The 14,212-nt window shown below is 43.6% G+C and overlaps 1 protein-coding gene across 1 annotated transcript in view; it reads left to right on the forward strand.

The window, feature by feature from the left end:
* The window catches only part of cacna1ba (calcium channel, voltage-dependent, N type, alpha 1B subunit, a), a 542,697-nt gene that overhangs the window by 422,292 nt on the left and 106,193 nt on the right, over positions 1–14,212 (forward strand). The window contains exons 27-28 of the mRNA XM_078425960.1: positions 1,074–1,180; positions 6,371–6,382. Of these exons, the coding sequence (XP_078282086.1) occupies positions 1,074–1,180; positions 6,371–6,382 (119 nt within the window). The remainder of the gene's footprint in view (positions 1–1,073; positions 1,181–6,370; positions 6,383–14,212) is intronic.

A 14,212-nucleotide genomic window follows, 5' to 3' on the forward strand; every position in this document is an offset into this window, starting at 1 on the left:
TCGGTGATAATTTTCTAGAAGTGTAGAACTAACGGATTGGCCCACAGATCCAGTGTCACTGGTAATAGTGTTGGTATATTGTTACATGCACCAAGGCACAGTGTCAAACTTTGTTTTACATGTTAGCTGAGTTAAAAGAAAGTATCCATACATGATGACAATCAAAAAACCGTACATGAGTACAACAGCTTTAGGGCGGCACAGTGGCGCAGCGGTAGAGTTGCTGCCTTACAGCGCTTGCAGCACGGCAGGCCCGGGTTCGATCCCGACTACGGGCGCTGTCTGTACGGAGTTTGTACGTTCTCCCCGTGACCGCGTGGGTTTTCTCCGAGATCTCCGGTTTCCTCCCGCACTCCAAAGATGCACAGGTATGTAGGTAAATTGGCTCGGTAAAAATTGTCCCTAGTGTGTGTAGGTAGGATAATGTTAATATGCGGGGATCGCTGGTCGGCGCAGACTCGGTGGGCCGAGGGGCCTATTTCCGCACTGTATCTGTAAACGAAACAACCAGTGCAAAGAGAAAGGAAACAGAGTGCAGGATATAAACATAGACCTAGAATAGACATTTAAAAGAGTGGAACGATTGTAATGGAATTCATGAATCCTCATGGAAGATTACATAGTAATGAAAACGCTGGATGTCCTCCATTCTGAATATTTAATTCCAACTTGGGAACACGCCCCAGTGCCTGCAAAGTACACCTCCCCTTCACACATTTGGCACCCCTTTGAGAATTATTAAAGATCCTCACTTCCAAACCGTCCCCCCCCCCCCACCCAAATCTCTGCAAACCCCAATAAAGAGGCCTGCCATCAGGTTGGCTCAAGCTACCTGTGTCCCTGAGATCACAGGAGCCAGTGCGCTGATCAATACTTGACATGTGCAGTTTTTATGCCAAAGTCTTTAATACTGAGTTACTCCAGCTTTTTATTTCTGTCTTCAGTTTAAACCAACATCTGCAGTTCCTCCTGACACTTTTGAACTCCAGCAGCACGGGAGTCCGTCAAAATTAATTGCTATGTTTTTCCCACTTGCAAAATTATTTTTTCTTTACCTTACTCCCTTTCACAAGATGATTAATTTAGGTCTGATACTACATCCTGGCTCTTACTTTCGAGATCTTTGGAACATTCTGGACTTCATTGTTGTCAGCGGAGCTCTCGTGGCCTTTGCCTTCACGTGAGTAACATCAGGTCTTTGCAGTATTCAGCTGTCGGTGTTGCACCCCCACCTCCCCCCCCCACCCCCCCACCCCCCCACCCCCCCCCACCCCCACCCCATGGACTCTAAATTTACCTGTGAATGATGAATGAATACTTTATTGTCGCATATGACAAGTCACAGTGAAATTATTTGCTTGCATGCCCATGGTATGCAAATAGTCACCACATAAAGAGCAATTAAATAACGTTACAAGTATCCCGCGCCAGGTCTACCTTTGTTCAGGTCTACCTTGGTGTAATCAAGAGAGAGTTAAACATATCTCTTAGGCCTAAGGGAGTTAAGGGATATGGGGAGAAAGCAGGAAGAGGGTACTGAATTTGGATGATCAGCCGTGATCACATTGAATTGGCGGTGCTGGCTCAAAGGGCTGAATGGCCTATTCCTGCACCTATTTTCTATGTTTCTGTTCTTCTCCCCTCTCCCTCCCCCACGGCGGTCCACACACGCGGGGTCCCCATTGTTCTTCCCCCTCCCCCACGGCGGTCCACACACGCCGGGTCCCCATTGTTCTTCCCCCTCCCCCACGGCGGTCCACACACGCCGGGTCACCATTGTTCTTCCCCCTCCCCCACGGCGGTCCCCACACGCCGGGTCCTCCTTTACATTTACCTGTGTTGTATTCCTTGTGAGCTCTCGGCTCACTATTAATAGTGCCTGCATCATACAGATGAGATTGAATTATCCAGGTTTAATCTGTTTTTGCCAGGCTGCAAAATATTTTTTGCCTTTTTTTTGGACAAAATGTTGATCTTTACTTTGCAATGAACTAAAAAAATTAATCTCAGTGGAAATTCTTTAGCTGAAGTGGAGGAAGATGTCACTTGGGTGCAGATTACTCCCCAGTGAATTCAAGTCTCTTGAACAAATTGTGTCAGGTGCACAGCTAGTGCTGGAATCCAGTGGTGGTCCCTAGGGGTACTCCTGGTCTGAGGGTCTCTGGCATGGTCACTTGCTTCTGGTCCGAGGGGCCCGGGACCCTCCAGGCTGACCAGTCTCTCCTGGTTTAAGGGTTTCTGTGGTGGTCACTTCCTCTCAATCTGAAGGTACCTGGGATTGTCACTTGCTCTTGTCTCAGGGTTCCTGGAGTGGTGAACTACTTGCAGTCTGAGGATCTCTGCCTGGCCTGAGGAGTGGTCAATTGTTCCTGGTCTGACGTTCCCTGGAGTAATCGGTCACTCCTGGTGTGATGAGGCCCTTTGGAATGGTCAGTTACATCTCACCTGAGGGTCTCTGGAAGTAGTCAGTTTCTTCCAGTCTGTCACCCTTACTATGTCCTTACACCCTCGGTGTAGTTCCTCATCGACATCACATTTTAGCTGAAGCTAAGCGCACAAGGTCAGATTTGCAAACCAAAAGGCCACCTGAAAATGATCACTTTAATGTGTGCTTCCACGAGCCTGCAGAAGGAGATGCATATTTTATTCAAAACTTCAGCATTTCTTTGGTTCTCGCAAGTCTTAAAATTGTGTTCCCTTATACACCCCCCCCCCCCCCCCCACCCTCAGCTGTTCCCAGCTCATGCTGTCAAAATGGTACATCAGCACCTCCATTAAATCTCCTAAATGCATGTATATCTTATCTTACCGCTCAGAATACTCTCTGGTAACTTTCTGACCACAGACATTAGGCTCACCGGCCTATAATTCCCAGGTTTCTTTCTTCAATAGAGGCACAACAGTCTTGCGGCACCTCGCCCGCATCTTAAGATAACTCGTGTATCTCAGCCAGGACACGTGCAATTTCTTCCCTAGCTTCCCACGGTGCCCTTGGGGATATCTGATCAGTCCTGGGAGATTTGTCAACCTTCAAATGCTCTAGGACATTCAGGTTTGTAGGTTAACTGGTCATTGTAAATTGCCCCTAGTGTGCAGGGAGCGGATGCAAAAGTGGTCTCGACCCAAAACGTCGCCCATTCCTTCTCTCCTGAGATGCTGCCTGACCTGCTGAGTTACTCCAGCATTTTGTGAATAAATACCTTCGATTTGTACCAGCATCTGCAGTTATTTTCTTACACTAATATAGAACTGGTGTGAATGGGAGATCGATGGTCAGTGTTGACTTAGCCAGTTGAAAGGCCTTTTTCCATGCTGGATCTCTAAACTTAAACTAACTAAAATCTACAGACCACCTTTTGCACTACCATGGACTAGTTACTCGTTGTGTTTTTGCACTCATGTTTTGTTATTTGCACAATCTTTTTAATTGTCTTGTATAATTTAAGTCTTGTGTGAATCTATTTGGCCGTGATCCTCCTGTAATCAAGTTTTTCATCGTACCTGCACTTCATCCTACATGTGCATCTGACTTCATCAAAAGCTTCATCTGTGTTGATGGTGAACCTGGGAATTTTTCTGGCATGTGTCAAGACTTAATTCCCACTGAGGTTGATCTGAGGTACAGTAGAAAACTGAGTAAATATCATATCATATCATATCATATATATACAGCGCGGAAACAGGCCTTTTCGGCCCACCAAGTCCGCGCCGCCCAGCGATCCCCGCACATTAACACTATCCTACACCCACTAGGGACAATTTTTTACATTTACCCAGTCAATTAACCTACATACCTGTACGTCTTTGGAGTGTGGGAGGAAACCGAAGATCTCGGAGAAAACCCAGGCAGGTCACGGGGAGAACGTACAAACTCCTTACAGTGCAGCACCCGTAGTCAGGATCGAACCTGAGTCTCCGGCGCTGCATTCGCTGTAAAGCAGCAACTCTACCGCTGCGCTACCGTGCCGCTGTAACTATTTCTACCGAGCCTTGTGCAGCTGGTTACCCCTCTTCCCTGACTCCCTCCCTGCAGCTATTTGCCTTCCTTTGACCATGTAGTGGAACACAGATCGGAATCTGGAACACACTGCCTGAGTGAATGGTGGAGGCAGGTACCCTAACAACCCTTAAGAAACATCCAAGCCAGCACTTGAATCTCCAAGACAAAGAAGGCTCCAATCCAAGTGTTGGTAATTGGGATTAGTGTCGTTCAGCATGGACTCGGTGGGCCAAAGGGCTTGTTTCTGTGCTGTATGACTTGACAAGCCATCATCCGTCAACAAGTCAGAGTAACACAAGCCCCATGTAGAAAATTAGCACCACGCTCAGTGCCATCAGCTAAGATTGGTAAAAAATCTTAATGCAGACACATATAATAGCTAACCAATTGCAGCCATGGTTTACGGCTTGTGAGAAATAAAGAAATGCTGAAGATTTGAATGAAATATGCATCTCCTTCTGCAGGGTCGATGAAGCACAAGTCAAAGTAATAATTTTAAGATGGTCATTTGCTTTGGAAATATGACCTTGTGTGCTCAGTTTGAGCTAAAACGTGGAGTCGACGAGGAACCACTCCGAGGCTCCATTTGCTGACAGTTTTACAGAGCGGGAGGCAATAGGCAGCTTCTGGATAAACAGCGATCCAGTGTTATGAGATTGTTTAATATAAAAATTCAATTCCTCAATTATGAAAGTATATTCACACACAATTTATTTGTGCCTCCAGAGGCTCTTTGCAAATATCCCGGCACCATCACATGCATCTCATAAATAAATTGCTCTGCTTAGATGAGCAGCTTGTCAATATTGTTATGAATTTCTTCATTATAAGCAACTCGCAGTTTTTATTGAAACAGTTTTATTGTGTTGTGCCTTAATGAATCGAACGTACGATTCCTCCAGCTTTGTCCAAATTATTGTATTCTGCCTGTGCAGCTAAGAGCTGTTGTTTTGGGGGAACGATTATTGCTTTGACATTGTTCAAGCTAAATGAACTGTGTCATCACTCTGTCATTTTGTTCCTCTTTATCCTGAGTTTTGAATAATTTGGAATGTGTGTCTAAAGACAAGGCTTCCTAGTTGTTCTGCTGAGCGACCATTCTTCAAAGTGATGGGGAGAAATCAAGGGCTACTTAATTCGAAAGAGCATGACAATCAGCCTCCATACTGTCCTAGTCCTGGCTAGAAGTTGGATTTGGGGAAATCCATCTGCCCACAGTTTTCATGCGTGAACATACAACTTGTGATTGGGGGCATGTGTTCAGTATTTGAAGAGTCAAGAGAGCCAAGAGTGTTTTATTGGCATATATCCTGAAATGGAACAATGAAATTCTTACCTGCAGCAGCAGCAGCACAACAACTTTGTAAATTCGATACTCAATAGTTAATATAATAAACAAATTTAAAAAAAGAAGTTCAATAAGTTAAAAACCCAGTAGAAGTTATCCATACGTCACTTATCCATATTCTCCAGAGATGCTGCCTGACCCACTGAGTTACTCCAGCACTTTTATATCCTTTTGTGTAAACCAGCCACTGCAGTTCCTCGTTTCTACCCTCTAAATACTTAATTTCCAAGGAATATCATCTCTTTTCATGCTGCAAGTAGGTTAGATGTTGCTTTGCAATCAAAACGTACCAAGGAAATGTGGATTAAAAAAAACGTTTTACTCAGTCAAGTTTGGATCTTGTGTTCACTAGTGGTATCAACTATTGCCTTCAAAAGAGAATTGGGAAGGTACTCGAGAGAATGGTCTGCAGGGTGAAGAGGATGGAACCAGGGAATGGCACTGATGAGATTGTTCCTGCATTCACTCAATGGGCTGAATGGCTTCCATCTGTGCAAAATGATTCAACGATCCTTTGACATATTTAAAAACAGAAATATTTCCCTCAATCAAATGAATGGTTTGAATGTTCTTTGTGAAAAATCCCTCAGATGATCAAACTGAGGAATGGGCAGTGTGGCTGTGGTGTGAACTGTTCTGGTGCTGAGGCTCAGACAGCTGAAGGTTATATGAGCTAGTGCTGCCTTATTGTCACAACCAGCCGACCTTGGGTCTTTCTGGGAATTGTTTACAACGAGGAGCTGAATTTTGAGTAGCACTCTTGCATATTCTGAGGTCAATCCTCCACAATTCCAGTGAATCTCGGGTGAAGGACACAAAGTTGTTTTCCCCATCACCTTGCGTTGTGTTCAAACTCAAATGAAAAGCCCAGTGTTCCCAGCCAAATTATCACCCAATCCCAAAAGTAACGAACTCCCTCACGAACAATGAAAGAAATCAATGTTTAATCTTTTTTAATCTGTTCCTTTCTGACTTGTAACTGATTGTTTCTTTTTTCCTTTCGCTCCTCAATGCGTGAACAGGAGTTTTCTCGGGTAAGAATATCTTTTAAGTCTATGTTAATGTTAACATGGGTGTGACCACTGTGCGTTTAAACACACTGAGTTGTGAGTGAATGAGTAAATAATGTGTTAAATGCTTTAAAAAAATCATTTTTCACACTCTGCAGTTCTACAGCACAAAGTCTACTTCTGCTCGCAAGTTCATTAGTCAATGTGAGATGAAATCTGTTGTACACGGTGCTGTCAGGAATGTGTGAGCTCTTTGGTGAAAATGAATTTAAAAGACCATAATTAAATTGTGCGTTGGTCATCTGAATTCTTCCGATCTCTTATTTATATTTATTATTTTATTACTATATTTATTATTATTATATGAAATTATATATATAGAATAATACATAGATACATAGACAATAGGTGCAGGAGTAAGTCATTCGACCCTCGAGCCAGCACCACCGTTCAATGTGATTATGGCTGATCATCCACAATCAGTACCCCGTTCCTGCCTTCTCCCCATAAGAGTATCTCTCTTTTGAATGCATCCAGTAAATCGGCCTCCACTGCCTTCTGAGGCAGAGAATTCCACAAATTCACAACTCTGTGTGAAAAAGTTTTTTCTCATCTCAGTTCTAAATGGCCTACCCCTTATTCTTAAACTGTGGCCCCTGGTTCTGGACTTCCCCAACATCGGGAACATGTTTCCTACATCTAGTCCAATTCATTAATAATTTTATATATTTCTATAAGATCCCCTCTCATTCCAGTGAATACAAACCCAGTCGCTCCATTCTTTCATCATATGACAGTCCCGCCATCCCGGGAATTAACCTCTTGAACCTACGCTGCACTCCCTCAGTAGCAAGAATGTCCTTCCTCAAATAATGTCAATAAACACCAAAATATAGGTTTGGGAAACAATTTGGCAGTTTTAATATTGATTTTTCAGCACCAGTACGGTAGAATTAATGGGAAATCAATTTAAAGCACTTCACATTTGCAATGTTTTCTTTAAAAAAAATGAGTTCCAAATGAAACCATCGTATATTAGACTTGGTAATTTTTACACTTTCCTCATTTCATGATGTCCAAACCAGGAGGAATGATGTTGGAACCATTTCAATTTATATTGTATAACGCACTTTAAAGATGGAATATATTATCCAATGGAAGGAATTTGTTGTAGTATTTTCTTTCATAGAATCTGAATCTGTGGCTGGTAAAGCTGCTGCCTTACAAGTCCAGTAACCCGGGTTCAATCCTGTCTGTGTGGAGTCTGTACATTCTCCCTGTGACCTTGTGGGTTTCCTCTGGGTACTCCAGTTTCCTCCTGAATTTGAAAATATGTGCATTAGTTGGTCAATTGGCCACTCAAAAATTTCTCCCTGTGTTTGTGTGTGTGTGTGCGCGCGTATGTGCGTGTGTGTGTGTGCGCGCGCGTTTGTGCGTGCGTTTGTGCGTGTGTGTGTGTGTGTGATTAGAATCTGAGCAGTTGATGGATATGTGGAGAGGGTAAAAATAAGATTAGCGTATGCAGGGTGCTTTGTAGTTGGTGTGGACTCAGTGAACCAAAGGACCCGTTCCCATGCCGTTTAGTGAAATGAATGAGAGTGTGAGTGTGGTGATGTTGTTGGTTATGATTCAAACCAAAAGATGAAAGGAATAAGCCATTACATAGCGACTGATGGTGGCTACCGGAACTTATCCTGGTAATCAGTTATCCAGCAAACATCTGAAGAAGTGTCTCAACCCGAAACTTCACCCCTTCCTTCTCTCCAGAGATACTGCCTGTCCCGCTGAGTCACTCCAGCATTTTGTGTCTAGACAATTCTGGCAGTGTATTGTAGGTTAGGGGTAGTAAAACCCCTAGAAAGGAAATGGTGGTGGTGGTAAGGCCCTTCAATATATCTGTGCTGAAAGCACTCAGTCTAATAGGTGCATATCTTTTCAAATGCTGTCTGAGCTACAAAATACTCCTCCAAATATGATACAAACAATGCATCCAATCTATATAGTCAACACCAGCTCCCGCACGACTGTTCCCCAGCTTTTTTCCATTTCAAGTTGTATTAGTAGGTGCCTATCAATTTCCCCCTTGGAAGTTATCATTGATACTGTAAATGACCACAGTTTTAAATCCCTTTCGTCCTTGAACCATCTTCTACTGGGTACAGCTTTCCTCTATCTAAGCCAGTCATGAACACGTGCATATAGAAACATAGAAACATAGAAAATAGGTGCTGGAGGAGGCCATTTGGCCCTTCGAGCCAGCACCGCCATTCATTGTGATCATGGCTGATCATCTACAATCAGTAACCTGTGCCTGCCTTCTCCCCATATCCCTTGATTCCACTAGTCCCTAGAGCTCTATCTAACTCTCTTTTAAATTAATCCAGTGAATTTGCCTCCACTGCCTTGTGTGGCAGAGAATTCCACAAATTCACAACTCTCTGGGTGAAAAAGTTTCTTCTCACCTCAGTTTTAAATGGCCTCCTCTTTATTCTTAGACTGTGTCCCCTGGTTCTGGACAACCCAACATTGGGAACATTTTTCCTGCATCTAGCTTGTCTAGTCCTTTTATGATTTTATACGTCTCTATAAGATCCCCTCTTGTCCTTCTAAACTCCAGTGAATATAAGCCTAGTCTTTCCAATCTTTCCTCATATGACAGTCCCTCCATCCCAGGGATTAACCTTGTGAACCTATGCTGCACTGCCTCAATATCTTTCACATCTCCTTCCATGAACATATGGCTGAACTCATTCTTTCCTGGAGCCCTTGTAATGAACTCGTTTCCTTCCCTGGGACCTTCCCGGGGTACACAACGTATAGAAAAGACAGACAGGTGGGCAGAGGGGGTGGGGTTGCTCTGCTGGTAAGGAATGATATTCATTCCCTTGCAAGGGATGACATAGAATCAGGAGATGTTGAATCAGTATGGATAGAAATGAGGAATTGTAAGGGTAAAAAGACCCTAATGGGAGTTATCTACAGGCCCCCAAACAGTAGCCTCGACATAGGGTGCAAGTTGAATCAGGAGATAAAATTGGCGTGTCGCAAATGTAATGCTACGGTGGTTATGGGAGATTTCAACATGCAGGTAGACTGGGAAAATCAGGTTGGAAATGGACCCCAGGAAAGAGAGTTTGTAGAGTGCCTCCGAGATGGATTCTTAGAACAGCTTGTACTGGAGCCTACCAGGGAGAAGGCAATTCTGGATTTAGTGTTGTGTAATGATCCTGATCTGATAAGGGGACTAGAGGTGGCCCTCTAATCAAAATTGATTGGAAGGAGGCCCTAGCAGGGAAGACGGTAGAACAGCAATGGCAGGTATTCCTGGGAATAATGCAGAGGTTGCAGGATCAATTTATCCCAAAGAGGCGGAAAGACTCTAAGGGGAGTAAGAGACACCTGTGGCTGACAAGGGAAGTCAAGGACAGCATAAAAATTAAGGAGAGGAAGTATAACATAGCAAAGAAAAGTGGGAAGACAGAGGATTGGGACTCTTTTAAAGAGCAACAAAAGTTAACTAAAAAGGCAATACGGGGAGAAAAGATGAGGTACGAGGGTAAACTAGCCAATAATATAAAGGAGGATAGCAAATGTTTTTTTAGGTACGTGAAGAGGGAAAAAATAGTCAAGGCAAATGTGGGTCCCTTGAAGACAGAAGCAGGGGAATTTATTATGGGGAACAAAGAAATGGCAGACGAGTTAAACCGTTACTTCGGATCTATCTTTACTGAGGAAGATACACACAATCTCCCAAATGTTCTAGGGGCCGGAGAACCTAGGGTGATGGAGGAACTGAAGGAAATCCACATTAGGCAGGAAATGGTTTTGGGTAGACTGATGGGACTGAAGGCTGATAAATCCCCAGGGCCTGATGGTCTGCATCCCAGGGTATTTAAGGAAGTGGCTCTAGAAATAGTGGAAGCATTGGAGATCATTTTTCAATGTTCTATAGATTCAGGATCAGTTCCTGTGGATTGGAGGATAGCAAATGTTATCCCACTTTTTAAGAAAGGAGGGAGAGAGAAAACGGGTAATTATAGACCAGTTCGTCTGACATCAGTGGTGGGGAAGATGCTGGAGTCAATTATAAAAGACGAAATTGCTGAGCATTTGGATAGCAGTAACATGATCATTCCGAGTCAGCATGGATTTACGAAGGGGAAATCATGCTTGACAAATCTACTGGAATTTTTTGAGGATCTAACTAGGAAAATTGACAGTGGAGAGTCAGTGGATGTGGTGTACGTCGACTTTCAGAAAGCCTTCGACAAGGTCCCACATAGGAGATTAGTGGGCAAAATTAGAGCACATGGTATTGGGGGTAGGGTACTGACATGGATAGAAAATTGGTTGACAGACAGAAAGCAAAGAGTGGGGATAAATGGGTCCCTTTCGGAATGGCAGGCAGTGACCAGTGGGGTACCGCAAGGTTCGGTGCTGGGACCCCAGCTATTTACGATATACATTAATGACTTAGATGAAGGGATTAAAAGTACCATTAGCAAATTTGCAGATGATACTAAGCTGGGGGGTAGTGTGAATTGTGAGGAAGATGCAATAAGGCTGCAGGGTGACTTGGACAGGTTGTGTGAGTGGGCGGATACATGGCAGATGCAGTTTAATGTAGATAAGTGTGAGGTTATTCACTTTGGAAGTAAGAATAGAAAGGCAGATTATTATCTGAATGGTGTCAAGTTAGGAAGAGGGGATGTTCAACGAGATCTGGGTGTCCTAGTGCATCAGTCAATGAAAGGAAGCATGCAGTTACAGCAGGCAGTGAAGAAAGCCAATGGAATGTTGTCCTTCGTAACAAGAGGAGTTGAATATAGGAGCAAAGAGGTCCTTCTACAGTTGTACCGGGCCCTGGTGAGACCGCACCTGGAGTACTGTGTGCAGTTTTGGTCTCCAAATTTGAGGAAGGATATTCTTGCTATTGAGGGCGTGCAGCGTAGGTTCACTAGGTTGATTCCTGGAATGGCGGGACTGTCGTATGTTGAAAGGCTGGAGCAATTAGGCTTGTATACACTGGAATTTAGAAGGATGAGGGGGGATCTTATTGAAACATATAAGATAATTAGGGGATTGGACACATTAGAGGCAGGAAACATGTTCCCAATGTTGGGGGAGTCCAGAACAAGGGGCCACAGTTTAAGAATAAGGGGTAGGCCATTTAGAATGGAGATGAGGAAGAACTTTTTCAGTCAGAGAGTGGTGAAGGTGTGGAATTCTCTGCCTCAGAAGGCAGTGGAGGCCAGTTCGCTCTCTTTCTTTTTCTCTCTCACTCTTTCTCGCTCTCTCTCGCTCTCTTTCTCGCTCTCTCTTGCTCTCTTTTTCGCTCTCTTTCTCGCTCTCTTTCTCGCTCTCTCTCCCCCTCTCTCTCTCTCTCTCTCTTCCTCTCTCTCCCAATCTCTCTCTCTCTCTCACTTTCTCTTCCTCTCATTCTCCCACTTTCTCTCTCTCCTTCCCTCTCTTTATGAATAATCTATCTGTTATCTCACTTGGATTTAAATTTCAGAATTAATTATTCTCCACTGCACAGTTTCTAGCCAATAAGTGACCTTTCAAAGGTGAAGTGTATTTACTTGTACGTTCTCCCCGTGACCTGCGTGGGTTTTCTCCGAGATCTTCGGTTTCCTCCCACACTCCAAAGACGTACAGGTATGTAGGTTAATTGGCTGGGTAAATGTAAAAATTGTCCCTAGTGGGTGTAGGATAGTGTTAATGTGCGGGGATCGCTGGGCGGCACGGACTTGGAGGGCCGAAAAGGCCTGTTTCCGGCTGTATATATATGATATGATATGATATGACTGTATCATTTTATATGTTTCTTCACCAATGAATTTGCTGGTTAATATACAATTATATTGTTGATCTGGTTAAGGCAATCTATTGCTACCTATTAAACTTTGCTTTTGTTTATATTTGCCCAAAGATATTGCAGCAGAATTAACAGTGCTCAGCACTATTTGTGCACAAATCAGCAGCAGCTCGCGGCAAAGAGATACAGTGTACCTCCTGAATTATAGATCATTAAATTGCTGACCAAATTCAGTAGGGTAGCATCTTGGTTAAATTACTCAACTGCATATGCCTGGAGGATGGATACAGGCACTTGAGTTTGAATCCCACCATGACAGCTGTGGGACATGAATTCCAGTTCCTAAATAAATCTGGAATTAAATTGCTTGCATCAGCGATGGTTGCTTTCCCTCTCTCTCTCCATCCCCTCCGCATTCCCAGTTCTCCCACCAGTCTTACTGTCTCCAACTACATTCTATCTCTGTCCCGCCCACCCCCCTGACATCACTCTGAAGAAAGGTCTCGACCCGAAACGTCATCCATTCCTTCTGATTACGAGGAGTCAATGTGGCCTTGTGCAGGGTAACTTTTTCTTCACCAACCTGATGGGGTTTTTGAGATAATAACTAAGACAAGGCAGTAGACGACATCTGCATTGGGCTTCAGCAAGGCTTTGGACAAAGTTCCACACTGTAAGCTGGTCCATATAGTTGGGGAACATAGGATCCAAGGAAAAAGCGCAAAGTGCTGGATAACTCAGCGGGTCCGGCAGCATCTCTGGAGAACATGGATAGGTGACGTTTCAGGTTGGGACTAAGAGTCCTATCCATGTTCACCTGTCCCATCCACGTTACCTATCCATGTTCTCCAGAGATGCTGTCCAACCCACTGAGTTACTCTAGCACTTTGTGTCTTTATCTCTGTAAACCAGTATCTGCAATTCCTTGTTTCTACAAAGCATGTAAATGAGGCGACTTCTTCGGATGCACTTTAAGGACTGAGAAAGGAAATGTAAGTAAAATTGCCCTGGGAATGGGGAGGCAGAGGATAGTGGTGGAGGTTGTTTGTTTTGACTCGATACCTGTACTGTGTGGTGTACTGCAGGGATCAGTACTTGCAAAGCTTTGAGCGAGAAACATGATAGAATTACCACACAGGCATTTCTATTCCAGTTTTAATTATTAGACTTACTGATGCTTTGGTACTTATGTTTGAAATCCATCAAAAATCAAGTGTGTGTAAAGAGCAGTGGGTGAATTATGTGTAAGGCCATAAAATGAATAGTTTATCACCATAATATGCATTCTAAAATGTATAAGTTCACCTTACGAGTAGGTGCTCAGCTCTTCAGTACTTAAATCACTGAGTATGTGTTATTGATCTTAATGGCTGCTTCAGTATGTTTACAACTGATGTACAAGGCTACATATTTACTGGAGTCCTTGTACTTTTCAACACTTCTCAATCCTAACATAACACAGGATAAAAATCGATTCTTTGGAATTCTCTCCCTGACCCTTTCCACATTGAAGAAAAGAAGACACAAAATGGACTAACTCAGCTGATCAGGCAGCATCCCTGGAGAACATGGATAGGTGACGTTTCGGATCGGGGGCCTTTTTAAGGTGGTGCATCTATCCATGTTCTCCATGCTCCAGCATTTTGCGTCTTTTTTTTCTAAGCCATTTTGTAAAGATCTCACTTACTTTCTCTGGCTGGAGCCATAAATTTCAAAACTTTCTGCTAATTATATTTCCATTTCCAGCAGTTACCTGCAGCTTTTTGATCTTTCTGTGTCCGTCTGATATTGCCATTGCATTCATGATGAACTACTGAATCGACTTAAAAGCAAAGAAGTAACAATAGCCTTTGTGGGGAACTCAAACTGCTGGCCCAGGAAGCGGTGAGGAAAGGTAGCATTGCAACAACTTGTCATGGGATCAATATTCAGGGGCAGCCAAAACATCTTGCTGCAAATTCACAGGGAGAGAGAGATGTCTCAAAGTGCCCTGCGGACCACCCAAGGAAAAGGGCATTAATGAGTGTGTCAGGTTA

The sequence above is a fragment of the Rhinoraja longicauda genome, chromosome 31 (assembly GCF_053455715.1).
Source record: "Rhinoraja longicauda isolate Sanriku21f chromosome 31, sRhiLon1.1, whole genome shotgun sequence".
NCBI classification, from domain to species: Eukaryota; Metazoa; Chordata; class Chondrichthyes; order Rajiformes; family Arhynchobatidae; genus Rhinoraja; species Rhinoraja longicauda.